Source organism: Miniopterus schreibersii (genome assembly GCF_964146895.1).
Source record: "Miniopterus schreibersii genome assembly, chromosome: 1".
In the NCBI taxonomy this organism is placed as follows: Eukaryota; Metazoa; Chordata; class Mammalia; order Chiroptera; family Miniopteridae; genus Miniopterus; species Miniopterus schreibersii.
This window is the reverse complement of record NC_138101.1, coordinates 73971768-73987652: the sequence shown is the minus strand read 5'-3', so window position 1 is coordinate 73987652 and position 15885 is coordinate 73971768. Positions and strand designations below refer to the sequence as shown.

At 35.6% G+C, this 15885-nt stretch overlaps 1 protein-coding gene across 1 annotated transcript in view; it reads right to left on the bottom strand.

The window, feature by feature from the left end:
• Positions 1 to 15885, bottom strand: part of TASOR2 (transcription activation suppressor family member 2) — a 75291-nt gene that overhangs the window by 19710 nt on the left and 39696 nt on the right. The window contains 4 exon segments of the mRNA XM_081154537.1: positions 2879 to 3305; positions 5039 to 5912; positions 8857 to 9099; positions 12383 to 13099. Of these exon segments, the coding sequence (XP_081010663.1) occupies positions 2879 to 3305; positions 5039 to 5912; positions 8857 to 9099; positions 12383 to 13099 (2261 nt within the window).

Below are 15885 nucleotides of genomic sequence, written 5' to 3'. Positions count from 1 at the left end.
CCATAAGGAAACAGATTAATTACTATCTCCTGTACTCAGAATACAATACAACGATTAGCAGTTTTCCCATGGTATCAGTCTCCATTCTGGTAAATGAAAGTCTCTCATTCCTCAGCTATCTTCTTGCTTATAACTTGGAGATAATTTCTCTCTCATTGTAATACTTCCTATTCAACAGAGCACAATAAAACATAGTGCAATTCGAATGACTAAACTGAACCAAATGGACTGATGGTGAATGTGGATCTTGACTAAACATTAGCAGAACTACCTCTGGATGATTTTAATAACCTCATAAACAGGTTTTGTTTTTTTTAAAGACTGAAACATGGTCTTGTCCAGAATTTGGTAAAATGAACTGATCATATGACTAACCATATACCTCTAACTTTTGGAACATTATGGTCACAGATTTCCTGCCATGTCTTGCAACAATCATGTTAAAAGTCAGGAGTTGTGTTTCAAACCTCATTAAAAACACGTGTCTTAACTGAAGACAGAGAGCCAAGTAATTGGCAAGGTGGAGCTGAGACTCAAAGGTTCTAAGAGAAAAGGACTGGACAGGCACAAAACACAGAAAAGACTTAATGCTAGGAGTAATTTTGAGAACTTTCCTGAGGCCCTCCCACTAAGTCACACCGTGGCTGTTAATGTTTGAGCACAGTCCCCAATCTCACCATGCCTGTGGTCTTAAGGAAATGCAAATTGTGATCATCTTGATATGTTTAGACTGATATATATATTTTTTTACTATAGGTGAAGTGTAATGTTTCTAAAGTAAAGTGTGATCATTTAAAAGAACTGCACGCCTGGCCGGGCGTGGCTCAGAGGTTAAGCGTCGACCTGGGATTCAGGCGATCAGGGTTCAGTTCCCGGTCAGTGCAATACCCGGTTGTGGGCTTGATCAATGACTCTCTCATCACTGATATTTCTCTCTCTCTCTCTCCCTCTCCTTTCTTCTCTCTGAAATCAATAAAGATATGAAGAAAAAGAAAAAAAAATAATAAAAGAACTGCAAAATTAAACACATACCTAAAAGCAACATGCTATTGGTTTCTAATGCTCATGGTGCCGGAATTCTTTTGCATCCTAGATTGCTCACTTATAGAACAAGGGAGTGGTATTACAGGACATGTGTGTGCACCTTTAAAGCAAAGGCACATTATCCAGGGAGATGATGGAAAAAATTTTATATAGTATATGCTATAGAAATTTTTAAGGAATCATTAACTTTAATATTCTTACTTCCTCCTTCTTAATACTTTACTTCACATTTGCAAAAGGTCATTCCTAAGATTAGTACTGATGATAGTTAATTATATATTACCACAACAAAAAATACTTTGTAAGAAAGATGTGTGTGTGTGTGTGTGTGTGTGTGTGTATATATATATATATATATATATATCAGCCTGACTAAACTATAGTTTCTTATTCTAAGGCAGTAATTCCTTCCCTCCCTTCCTTTCATCCTCACCTGAGGATATTTTTTCTACTGCTATTCAGAGAGTGGAAGAGAAAGAAAGGGCGGGGGGGGAGAACAAACATCGATGTGAGAGAGACACGTATCAAATGGTTGCCTCCCGCACACTCGGGGACCAGGACGGGAATCTCACCTGCAACCCGAGACCAGCCAATACTCTAACCACTGAGTCAAACCGGCTAGGGCTAAGGCAGTAATTCTTAACTGGATTTTATGTATCTTTGAGAATCAGACGAAATTTATGAACCCCATTAGGAGAAAAATCATGTACACACATAAAACTTATATATGTATGTATACACATAAACACACATATATGCACACAGAATTTGACATTAAGAAACATCTAGATTGTCCAGATTTGAATCCTGGCTTGACAACTTACTATGTGACTTCAGGCAATTTCCATACTCCTCTATGCCTTAGTTTTCTCATCTATAAGACAAGGAGGAATGCTCCTTACCTCATCCAGTTTTGTGAGAATTAACTGTTAATGTGAGTCAAGGGCTCAGACTACTACCTGGCCCATAGCACTCCAGCAGTCTTCATTTTGACGAAGAAGATGAGCATCGGGAGACATTGACAGACCCTCTGAGGCTCACTACTGGACCTTCAAATCCCCAAGTAACCCCAGGTATGGAAACACTATCTACTCATGTGAAGACAGGCATTATAGGTATCCAAACCCACGCAAAATTATTCTGAAATAAATCTAGGCCAAAAGCTTAAAAAGGCAGGTATTTTGTCAATCCATTTACTTAAATCTTGATATACAACTTACTTGCTCCAGTTAAAATCTGATTATATGGCCTCGCTGAACATCATTTGAGAAAAGTATAATGAAACAAAGTGTATTTTCTTTATTTATAAATAGTTATCTACAGACCTCTGAGAGGCCTGGCATTTTATTTACTGTTCCAGTATTTGCTTTCAAAAATGATTTTAATATATTCAATTTTAATTTAGTGTTTATCAAAGATTTCTAATATTTACTGGTTATTACCACATCTGATCCTTAAACATTATTCTGGGTAAGACATAACAAATATTATTCACCTCTTTTATAAGAGAAATAAGCTCAGAGAGAACAGGTAATCTGCCAAATTATACAACAAACAAGTGACACAATTATGGTTGGCTCCCAGATCATCTGACCCCCATGATTTTCTACTTCTGTTTCTTCAATCAGGATGATAGACAAGCTCCACCTGCAAACTAGCTAGAGTGACACTTATGAAAACTAAATTCTGGGCATTTTAATCCTTTAAAAATCTAGAGAATCTACTTTCCTAAAAGAAACGAATGCCTTGTTTTGAATGTGGTTTCATATACAAAGAAAAAGAAGGAAAAACTTCAAAAATAACGTCAGAATTTGTAGTATTCAGCTTTACTTACCTCATTATTACAATAGATGAAATTTTGGTTTTCTGAGGTATCTGGATGACTCTCTCTTGCAAAAACTTCTTTCTGTTCATTCTGTACCCAGAGTTCCAAGCCTTTTGAAGGTGATGGTTTAATGAAAGGAAGCAAGGAGTTAGTGTCAGGGAAAGACACTTCGGCACTATGACCTCTGGGAGCTTCCTTTGTCTCCAACAAAGGGCCTACAGAACACCTTTCCACACTTGGGGACTCCTCAATTTCACTGAATTCAAAGGATTCTATTGTGCTATTTATAGACACATATTTGGCAGGGTTGCTGTGTTCTACTACTTTTCGGGATGATCGTATAACTCTGTTTTGATTGCTATAAAACAGAGCCACCCACATATGAAGTAAAAGCTTCACTTCTTCCATGTTATCAGGTAAATCAGTGTTCCAGGGCCTGAGATTTTAAAGAAAGAACATACAAAAATCATTGAAAATAGTTATTTTAGTTGATTATCTTATCATAAGCAAGTGGCCTCATTATTAACCTTAGTTTTTGTGTTCATTTTTCTTTTTAAATTTACACAAACATGAAACAATGAATAAGATAAAAATGAAGTTGATTTAACAAATAATTACAATGAATCTAAATCTACTCATTTTACAGACACAGAGAAGAAAACTGAAAATCAAAGCTTTATGTGACTTCTTTCAAATCACAGAAACATGATCAAACACAGGTCTCCCAACTCCCAGTCTCAGATTTTTCTTTGATAATATGCAAACTCTCCTGGACACAGTATACTTATTATGAGGATAATGGTTTTAGCAAATGCCCAAGTCCTCATTTCCTTGCTTTTGCTAAGTCTGGCTTACTCATTTCTACTTTTGTGTCTGTCTTCTAATAGTTGGGGAAGTCTGAAAATTAAAATATCTGTGGGCAATTCCGCGGAACTATACTATTTTCAGATTACAGTTCTGGAAAATCTCCTGAAACCAAAAGGGACAATAAAAAACAGTTCTAGCCACTGCCAGGCAAAAGGATAGCAGAGAGCTGGATTGAGATGAATCAGAGGGTCTACAGAGCTAGACTTTAAACAGGATTAAGTCTAAGGAAATGACCCTCTAAAGTAGATGGGAACATAGTAGTTTCAAACTGGGTTTGAAACCTGACTTGGTTATTTACTAGCTGTAAAACCTTAGACTTAATCTCTTAGTCGTTGTCTTCTTCACCTCCTCCCCCCCCTTCCTCTTATGTATGCTCTTATGAGTGTGAGCTCATAACTGTAGCAAGGAAAGAAGTCTGATACAATTTAGACACTCATATACGAAATATTCCACTAATAGGTAGCTCAATATCATTTCATACAGCTAATGCTTCCTGATTATAGAAATGGTTACTATTCATTATTATGTGTCAGTCACTGTGCAAAACCCTAATGTGTAACAACCTCGGAATGTAGCTAGTGTTTAATGCTCTGCTGGCATCACCTGGAAATTTCTTAGACATGTAGACTCTCAGGTCCCATCCTAAATAGACTGAGTCAGAATCTGCAGTTTAATGAGATCCCTACATGAGTTGTGCACACAATAAAGATCGAGAAGCACTGTCCTAAAGCACAGGAACTTCTGGGTCACAGAAGCTAATAAGTGGAAGGGCCTAGATCAAAAATCACATTAGTCCACGCTCCAAAGTCCACACTTTCTATCACACTGCTAGCACTGCCTTGATCCCTTTTTGAGGAAGATTTATAGAACCCCATGTAAAATCACTCACTCAGAGTAATCTGATCAGCTTTATAAGCCAGAAGTAATTCTTTAAATGTTTCTTCTGAAATTCACTCTGTAAAGCATTACTTCTCTATCTCACAATTTTACATTAAGGTCTCATTTAAATATTATAACTCAAAGACTGCAAAGGCTTATGAAGGAGCATCTCAAAATGGCAAGCCACTAATGAGACTAAAGTTACCTTGCAAAAGTTCTTCATGTGATCACTGATAGTGGCAGAACCAGCCTCATATTCTTCAGTGTCAATAAACACAACTGCTTGATATTATTGAATCACTGAATTTACATACAACACTGCTTTCTCCTTTCCCAAAGTTTGGCACAAGTTATCTCTGCTTAACTACACTTATCTCAATAGGAAATTTACCTCCATTTTCATCAACTGTCACTCCTACTTACCCATGTAATGCTCTTAGTACAGTTTTCTCCAATGGGTTGTTGGTATATTTGCTGTCTAAGCTGAATACATAGTTTGTTTCACATTTGAAAGTGACCTTGAAGGAGCCGTCACAGCTGAACACAGTATGAGAGCAGTAAAAGTCTCTCAGGCTGGAGGACAGAAATCTGCTCCTGCGCTTCAGTACTGGGTCCTCAGAAAGCTTTTGAAGAGGGGAGGTGCTCAGCTGATGCCGAAATGGCATTACTTTTCCCACTGGGGTTCCTGCTTCAGGGCCTTTTGTGCCACTCTTGGCAAAGGCAGGGCCTGGTACCCCTCTCTGCTGTAAGAGCTTCTTTGAATGTTCTGCAAGGAGCAAGGCATAGGAATGTTCCACAGCAACAGAAGAACTTTGGCTTACATCTGAAATTTCTCTTGTTTCCTCAGGAAGTGTTGACTGGGCTTCAGCAGGGGTCTGACTGTCAGGAACCAAGCTCTCTTCCTCTTGGCTGACAGTGGAGTCTGACATCAGATTACTCTTCTTATCAGAAAAGGGCTTAGGTAACAGTCCACCTTTTTGATTTTTAACTCCTCTATGATATTCATGGTCAGATGTATTGCTCAGAGAATGTTCTTTAGAAAGCAAAACACCGTTTTGTGGCAATTCAGAAGAGCAGGGAAGATTTCTGGGCTCAGATGACGGTGTGGTAGAGGTAGCAGCGCTTAATGCTAGATCAGCTAACAGATTTAGGGCCTGGGAGTCACAGTTGACAATGGAGTTTTCAGCTGGAACTTTCTGAGCCACTGTGATATTTTCTGGTTGAACTGTATTTATGCTAATAACGTCTTCTTGCCCACATGATGAAATTTTTGATTGAAGCTGTAAAGCAGTTTCTCCTTTGGTTTCAATATGAAAGAAGAAGAAAACCCATAGCATTTTATTTCCACATAATTAATTCTGCGCCATATTACTATGGCTTAAGGAAAATCAATAGTTAAGTCAATATATTCAAGAAAAACCTTGATATGCTGCATAAACTGTATAATAAAATTTTACCATCAGGCTGAAGTGTCTTTCAAATCTCAGGTCTATTATAATGTAATTACCAGAGGAAGAAGTACTAAGGAATGTGCATATTAACAAGAAATCACCCTTCAAAAATGCATGTATCAAACTACACACAAGGCATCCTGCTCAGCTAAAGGAATATACCAAGAGCAGAAAACAAGAGTCCTGTTCTCAGAGAGCTTACAATCTAAGAACTTCTAAGGTTGAATTGTTTATTATAGTATGTTAACATACTTTCTTAGAAATCATTTCCCTTAACAAGTGATTAGAGAAATCATCTAAGTTCAAAACAGAGATGATTTGAACTATGTTGATATTTAATTATAATATGCAATGATATGAATTAAAAAAGTTTAAAGTCATGAGTATTCAAAATAGCTAATTGATTTCATTACCTTTTAAAACTTTAATTTCTGCACTGAAACAGTTCCTCTCTACTCTACCTAGAGAAGAGCAAATGTGCTTGTCTACTGATAATTATCCTCTCTGCAGATAATCAAATCTACCTACCCATTTATCTTTTAATCAGAAAACTGACATCTTAAGCGGTTTACTTGCATTGTCAGGACATAAATTTTGCCTTCTTAAAGGCGGTTATCATGAAAGACAAAGTTCGTAATACTGAGGCAATGATTCCCTGTAGCAAGTTGGTAGAGAGACAGAAAAGCTACCTGTGCCCCCTTTGTAATTAATAGTAGCAGGTCTGGAAGAATTATCATTAACCTCCCTGCAAAGGCCAATGACAGATACATTTAAAAAGAAGACTCTAGATTACGAGTTCTTCAAATAGAGTATGAAAAGTATGTGTATATGGTGCGGAGGGTAAAATTAATCAACCACTGTCCAGGTTTTAAGAGACTCAAAGCCTAAAATCGTCTCATTAGCCTCACAAGGGCATTGGAAACGTGAAATTCACTTTATGATCTAATGCGTTTATCAACACTAATTTCATTCTATCTTTGTTAATAGTATGGCTCTTAAACAGAATTTCACCTGTGAATAAGGTTAATACAAAGAATATTGTATTGAGGTCAAGAAAAAAGGTTCGGGTTAATAAATAAGCAGTCTCAGAGAAGTCATTTAATTACTGACATATTAGAGGTTCTCAATCAATTGAAAACACAATACGACAATCTATTTTAAGAAATACAGGTAAGAGAATGCAAAATGAATTATATAAAAAATATAAAAAATTCCGTAAATAAAAACTATGTGGAAAACTTTAGAGAGAACAGAAAATCATGAGTTTCAGTAACAAAATGATTGAGCCTTCTTAAGCTGGAATTTCAAGTATAAAAAATCAAACAGATTGGGTATAGATGATTAAGAAATAAAAGAAAATTAAGAGATTATTTAAAAGGTGGTAATCTTAAAATTTTAACATGAAATGTGGCTTCACAATGTACAGACATTTGCAATACAAATCAGCCTATTTTTGAATACAAGTTTTCAACACTTTTCATTTTCTGGGCTTACTTTTCTGTCAGTACTCAATTGCATACCTTCTTCCCATTAATCAATTAGTCTACAACTATCTGAAAGCCAATTTTACAAAGAATTCAAATGACACAGCTAAGAACATAGGTATTATATATGTATCCTCGTTTATGAACTAATTGTAAAGACAGGATTAAGATGGAAAACAGTATAAATTTAATTCCATAATGTTCTCAAAAACCCAAAAGGAAATAAGAGAAAAGTGAGAGATCAGAGCAGGAGGAAATCCGGATTGGTGGAAGGGAAGCGCACTGAAGTGAAAAGAGGTGTGAAGCCTGTAGGGAGGCACTGGCAGGAAAGGGTCATGTCAGGAAAGAGCAGGAGAGAAATATGGACCCAAGGGTAAGACCACATTAACTGCCTTGAGAGACAAGCAGAGTTTTTGGTATGGATGCAAAAACTGCAATAGTATGGAGTTTATAAGATGATGAGCTTTTAAAAAAATATTCAGTCATCAAATAATATTAAAAAATACTTAGAAAAGAAAAAACCAAGCCAACCTGTAATACCATCACCTCGACAAAACCATAGTTTCTTTCTCTAAAATCCCACCAAATGTAAGATTTTTGGAAAAGCTAAAAATACACTGAGGTTAAAGGAGATCAGATAGAAAAATGATAGAAATATAAAGGTATGAGGAAATGAAGTCTTTGTTAAAACAAGTTTTAAAAAAACAATAGAACTCAATACCGGAGATAAAGTAAAATTTATAGACTTTGCAGACTGAAAGAACTGCACTATACACCAAAAGAGGAAAGTTAAAGAACGTGGGCCTGGGAGAAGAGCTGGTGTGTGTTCAGTTTCAGAGGTAAAATCTGCAGAGAATATGGAACTTTCAAGTAAAGGGGGTTATGTCTAGCAGTTAGAAAAACAGAAGTAAAGCAGTAAGCTCTTTGTACATATAACTAATCTTCATTAGCAAAATTAGGAGAGTAAAACTGCTTTTAAAATAAATTTAATGACTTTTAAAACCAAATACAGGATTCTGGATTATTATTTTGAACCATCTCTTTACAATTCCCTTTGGACAAATAAAGTTACATTCAGGCTTTATGTAAACTAGAAAGTAGATTTATTTTGTGATATTTGAATCCTTTGCAATTTCCTAATTTATTTACAATAGGAAATCAAGTTACTTAGTCCTGTTAGTGTCTGAATTAAATATAGCAAGAATTGTTGACAGATTTTTAACTGTTATATTATTTCAACACACTATCTTGCAACCTTGATTACTCTGTATGTGGTGTTTAAATTTACAGGAAGAGTATTTCTTACCAGGTTGTGGCTGCTTTCTGATTCTGGAATTCTGATTGCCTTTTACTATATTTACCCTCTGTTTTTGTGGAGATTTCTTCACAGGTGGTTTAGCCCTTGGAACACTTCTGACTGGAGATTTCTCTTGTTTCCTTGCCCTTTTAGCATTCGTTGCAACTTGAACATCTTTAGAAATAGGAGCTTCTTGGTTTTTCCTATCCAATTTGGTTGTCTGTACAAACTGTGCAGTCAGCACTTCAGCACCTTATGTAGAAAAGACACCATTTTTTAAGGGGAAGGGGGATCAAATATTTATCAGCATAGCTTTTCCTTTTGTTTTTTTTTAGGGTATAACCTTAGTAATGGGAAAAAAATATAAAATTTGGGTATTTCATTAAAATATTTTTTTTAACAAAGCAAGAGTTAAAAGTTCTCATACAAATATAAAAATATGAACTTGCTAAGTGTTGGTCTATATCCCTATCAGGTAAAGAAGAAAAAGAGAGTAATAACTTTATAAAAATCAAGGTATGACTTAATTTTTCTAAAACTCTCCATGATCTTTCCTAATGTGGCAGGTAAGCTTGAATATGCTAGTTCATACACTGGGAGGTGGATAATTCATTTACACACAAAAGCAACACAGTCCCTGTGAGGTGATGTGGTTAAAACTATGATCACACTGCATAGAAGAGATTGTATATTCATAAAGTGCCATCTTATATATTTCACTTTACTACTCCAAAATAGCTAAGTCTTAATACCACCCCCCAAAATAATTTAAGACAAGACAGAGAAAAGCACACTGGACAAAGTCTTCACCTGATTTCATTTCCTACAATTCTATTTTAACTGCTCATCTCTCATAAAATGCTCAGCTTTGCTTCTCACATGGAAGGAAGGAAATAGCTAAAGATGGAGAGGCACAAGAGGAAAACAAAACTAGCAACTACCTGCTTATAACACAACAGAAAGTGTTCCAATTTTTTAAGAGTTAAAAAAATACAGTAAGTGCTCCCTTTGAGTAGTTATTAGTATATTTTACCCACTGACTTTATATAATTTCAATTGTTTCCCATCAAAAATATTTAGCCCCATAGATATCATATAAAATAATCACACATATAAATGTTGGCAAATATTTTTGAATTACATTATACAGAAAAAATGTTTCTAATTGAGAATGGAAAACATGATACTAAGCAGTTTAAGAAATTGTGATGATTGCTAGTGAAATGTAGAGAACAATTTAATTCATTCTCTTGGGGGGTTAGAGAAAGTAGTGGTTTTAGAAAAGCTTTAGAATCTCTTAATGTTGTACATGTCCTTGGGTCTAATTATTTCCCTCCCTACTAAACTACTACACATAATAAAGCAGCACTTTTTAAATTTTTTAAGGAATAAGATCTCTCATTCAGTTACAAATTTTTCGCATAAAGACAGGAATATAAACACATTAAGAATATAAATCAAGCAGGAAAACAGTTAAGACTAAATTAAGAAGAGAAAGTAAATAAGGTGAGATGACCAAGAACTAGGGGAAAGTTTTAAACATTTGCACAAACATGATGGGAAGATGTCTCACAACCTAGGTCCTGGGAGGAAAAACAGAAACAGGAAACAACAAGGTGGTCCTGCAGGGACGACTCTACTTATTTGTGTCACTCAATGCCATGTTTCTCAAACTGCATGCAATAATCCATCAATGGATTATAAAATAAATATTTAATGGGTTACAACCAGAATTATTTCTTAAATGAAACGGAATGGAATAGAAAATATCAGATTGTATTACACATAGTTAGGGTAAATGTCTTGAAATTTGTTTTAGTCATGTGTAAATCTGTGTGCACTGAACTACAAAATAAAACACATTTCTTACTAGTGAATGAAATTTAAAATACTTGAGAAACAGAAAACATAGATGTTGAATTATGGATAATTTATTTAATATCTTTAAGTAAATTGGTTCATACAGAGCAGAAACTCTGTGATTCACTACTTTCTGTTGTCATACTTTCCGGCATGCTCCTAAATACACACACACACCCCCCATTTTCTCAAACTGTGACCGGCTAAAAAAAGTATTTGTTGAACCACAGGGTAAAACCTTTATCATCTAGAATCCTGGGGCTCTGCATATCCCTGATCTTTCTTTTCTAGGCACCAAAATTCCTAGAATCAAATTACTATAGATAGGGCTGGCACACCTTTTTTGTGAAGGGCCAGAAAGTACATATTTTCAGCTTTGATGAAGTTCATATGTTCTCAATCACAACCACCCACCTCTGCCAACAGTATGTGATGTAGCCAGAGAAAACTGCTTGAGGAGCCCTTTGGCTACACTTTGCTGATTCCTTCTGTAAGAGGTCATATAGCATACAGTTCCCTACTTTTCAACAAAATACACTACCTATAATCTGAGATGGCTCTAAGGCAAAATCATGTTATTTGTTGTGCTGTGTTCACTTAAGTGCATTGAGCCACAGACTAAATGGCCCTAGACTCCAATTATCACTCAATTTTCAGGGGGCAACAAAACCACTTGTGGAACTGTTTTAATACAGGCCACTGGATATTGTTTCAATAGATCTATTGCAAGATCCAGGTGACCATTTTTGTGAGTGTGTTACTTTTTAAATATATTTTTATTGATTTCAGAGAGAGGAAGGGAGAGGGAGAGAGAAACATCAATGATGAGAGAGAATCAGTGATTGGCTGCCTCTTGCATGCCTCCTACTAGGGATCAAGCCTGCAACCCGGGCATGTGCCCTGACTGGGAATCGAACCGTGACCTCCTGGTTCATGTGTTGACGCTCAACAACCGAGCCACACCAGCTGGGCTGGGTGACTGTTTTTAAAACTATGACATATATAAAGGATTAGAAATTCTACCTATTTTAGTTTTGGAGGTTCCAGGTATTTCCCCCCACTCTTTATACATGTTCAGGCTATTGGTTATTTTTCGTTGGTATTGGTATGCCTGATTAAAAGTTTTATTTATTGACTGATTTGAGAGAGAGAGTGGAACAACAAATCGATGTTTCTCTCTCATTGATACATTCATTGGTTGATTCTTGTATGTGCCCTGACTGAGGATTGAACCTCAAGTCTTGGCGTTTCAGAATGACACTCTAACAACTGAGCTATCCCGGCCAGGGTGAGGGTATGCCTGATTTTAGAGGATCCTCTTCCTCCACTTTTATTTGTCTGAGGATAGTTCAGAAACTGGATAACCAACTTCCTAGAATGGTACATGAATAACTGACGGCTTGAGGAGTTTTAGAGTGAAACACAGCTTTTGGTGGGTGGGCTTTTGAGGAGGTATCTTACAGTTTTCCCTATTTCTTTATTTTAATCTGTCATCTACCTCAGTGCTTCTCAAACTTCAGCACACAGACAAATCACCTGGAGTGAAATGTTGGCATTTCTAACAAACTTCTAACTGATGCTGCAAAGCTGCAGGCCACAGTGATCAGATAGGAACAGTGTTAGAATACAACAGTTATTACTAACTCATTAATCAATCCCCATAAATTTTGCTTACCTCTTTTTCTTTTCTGAGGAAACTGTCCTTTAACTAATTTGAGAGTTGCTGGAGGGGTTGAACCCTTGTTTGCTCCAGCAGGAGTCCTTTTGGGGAAGGGACGGCACAAGTTCACCCTTTTACTCTGCACCACATGTGGCATGCTGGCCTTTCTCTTTGGCTGAACCCTCAGATTTGATGCAGGATTTAATGGAACCATAGTTCTCTTCCTAGCTTTAAACATTTCTTCAGAATTCTTTTTTGTTTCAGTTTCTCTTCTTACTTCTGTCTCTGAGTCAAGAAATTCAGGATCTGGAGTCATAACTAAAGAAAATCCAGCATCACAAATTCCATCTGAAATACAAGGAGACTGAGGACGCTCTCCCAATAAATCTAACACCGTAGATACTTCCAAAATGTACGCACTAGGATCCGAAAAATAAGACTTCAACTGAGTTAAAGACTGTAAAGGGCACTTTTCAGCTGGAGGAACCAAGTCAAAACCACTGGACAGTTTGCCAAAGAATGTAGTCACTTTCATTCTATCCTGAGAAGAAGTTGTCAATGGGCTTCTCTCCATCTTGTACAATTCTTGGAAATTATGCTTTACTAATGTATTTAGACAGATTCCTTCTTCAGTAAATGATTTCTTTGCTTCTAGCAGGGCACAATTAAGGGCAGGTAAAATAGGCACCATCTTCAATGGGATGTCATCTTCAACTTTCAAGTCTTTTGGCCCTAAAATATATGTACATACATTAAAAACCTAAAATTTTTGGTTTTTATTTTACAAAAACATGCAGACAAAAATGCTTCAGAGTACAAAATTATGGGATGGTTAAATATAATACAGTGTTCCAAATAGAAATCTAAATGGAAATTAAGACTTATGGGTACATTTAATGAATATCTATATCTCCATATATATGTAATCAAATTGTGGGGAGAGGCTGGGAATGAGAACTAGAGAAGAATCATTCAAATGTAACCCCCAGGTTAGAATGAAGAAGGCCGACCTGCCTCTAGCTACATCTCATCTGACCAGAAGCCCAGTGTGAGCTCAATGTGCCATCAAAGCAAGAGCAGTGACGTTTAGAGTTGGCAGATGTGCTTTTCTACTTTTTAATTAACATTTTCTGCTTTTAAAATGTCTTATTTTATCTCTACCTTATATAACTTAACTCAAATTCATTTTAAAAAAAAATATTGATTTTTTTTTTTAGAGAGAGAGAAACATCCATTTGTTGTCCTACTTATTTATGCATTCATTGGTTGATTCTTGCACATGCCCTAACTGGGGATTGAACCTGCAACCTTGGCATATCGGGATGATGCTCTAACCAACTGAGCTACCCAACCAAGGCCATTCAAACTAACCAACTGAACTGAAAAAAGTAAAACCCTTAAGTCCCAAATTTTTTCACCTCGTCTATCAAGTAAAAGTTTTTTTAAAAATTAAGTAACTAAACCAACTAGTCTGTGTTTTGCTTCCTCTCCTTAGCTCACTCTTTGACTGAAATGCTAATTTTTTCAGTAAGTCAGTAACCTAAAGGAAAAAAAGAGGGAAATAAATAAAAAATTTAAGCATTATCAATTAATTATTTAATAATTTAATACTGTAAGAGTAATCAGTCAGATCACTGAGAACTGGGTAATAAAATCCTACAAAATTTAAGAGTAATCAACAATAAGGACCCACAAAGACTTCTGGTACCTACTAAACTGAAATACAAATTACATTCTTTCTAAAGAAAAAGTAACTGCAAGACTAAGAAAATGTCCAGTTAGTTCTAGCTAAATACATCTACACTGGAGCAGGTATTAGGAAAAGGAATAGAAAAACAAATAGAAATAAACAAAAAATGTGGCTAGACATTAAAAATTCTTTCTTTGCAGTTTATCACTTAAAAAGTAACAAGTGAAGAAAAAATAAATATAAAAAGGTTCTTATGTACTACTAACAGTTCACACTAAAGTAGTATTTTTTCCAGAAAACGTCATTATTTCAAGAATTCAGAAAGGCAGAAGCCAGAATGATCTGTAATAGTGTTATAAAATATATGAAAAAGAACTTTTATTTAAATCTGCTAAGTATATATCAATTTAAAACAAATAACCATAGACTGGACCCAATGAAGGACCATTCACAGAAAATGTCTAAATGAACTGAAGGAGGAGGTGTACACTGTAACACTGTAACACAACACTCCAATGTTTATTCAAACAAATCCTGTGCTGTTCAACACCAAATGGTACAGGCACTGTTTCTTATTTAAGTGGTAGTTTACACTTAAAAATGAAGTGAAATCAGAGCTCTGACAAAAGAAGGAGACAGTATGGGATAGGAGTTAAAAGCCAGCTCAAGTTAGTTGTTTGACCATAGGCAAGCTTAAGTCTCAGTTTTCTCATCTTTGAAATGGTCATAATAAGAATACCTATTTTAAGGGCTGCTAAATCAGTAACTGTATACTTAGCATAATACCTGATATAGTAGGGGCTTGAAAAATGCAAATAGCTATTGCCATTATGTTGTTATTGCTTAGTACAAAGAAGTGATGCCCAAGACAATGCAGTTCTCTGCTTTGAGTAACTGAATACAATTTTAAGAAATCAACTTTAAAAACATTTTTATACTGGTTGTAGCTTTATAAATGTCATACACAATTTTATGTTTAAACACATAGAGTGTGATTATAAAATAAAGAGGAAAATTTCCTCATATCACAAAAAGAAATGACTCATTTGTTTTATTTACTTGCTCAGCAAACACTTATTATTTTTTATGTGCCTGGCACTGCTAGGCAGTAGGAATACAGCAGAATACAGGAAAGGCAGGCACTGAATAATTCACAAATAAATATTTAAATTCAATTGATAATTAAGCCTAGGGTCCTCACTGAGGTCAGAGTGGTGATGGGAATCAATAGTGATATTTAAACTGACACCTGACAGATATGATTAATAGACTAGACTAGGTCAGAGCTTCTGATTTTTATTCATCATCCCCATACCAAGAGCCTTTATAGACTTTGTTTCCTAACTGCCCTCTAAAATTTTAATACCACAGACATACTGTATATCTGTTTATATACTGTATGAGTAATATTTTTTGCCCTATGGGGGTAAACACCACCCAATAAAAGTGAAGGAGAAAAGTAGTCCAGACAAGAGCTGCATCTGTGAAGACCTTGAGTCCTACTTACTTGGTAGAGTTAAAGTTATCTCCTAGATATTGAGGGTTTCTTTAAGATGACTTTTTAATTTTAAATTTACTTTTAATTATAGTTGACATGTAATATTATACTAGTTTCAGGTACACAATATAGTGATTCAACATTTATATACCTTAGAAAGTGAATCACCATTAAGTCTAGTAACCATCTGTCACCATACACAGCTATTACAATATTATTCTCCTACCTATTATTGTTCAATACCAAATATTCAGTTTTGGAAATGCTGAATTTGAGGAACATCTGAGACATCTTTAGTAAAAAAGTGAATACATAGGTGGATATCTGAGT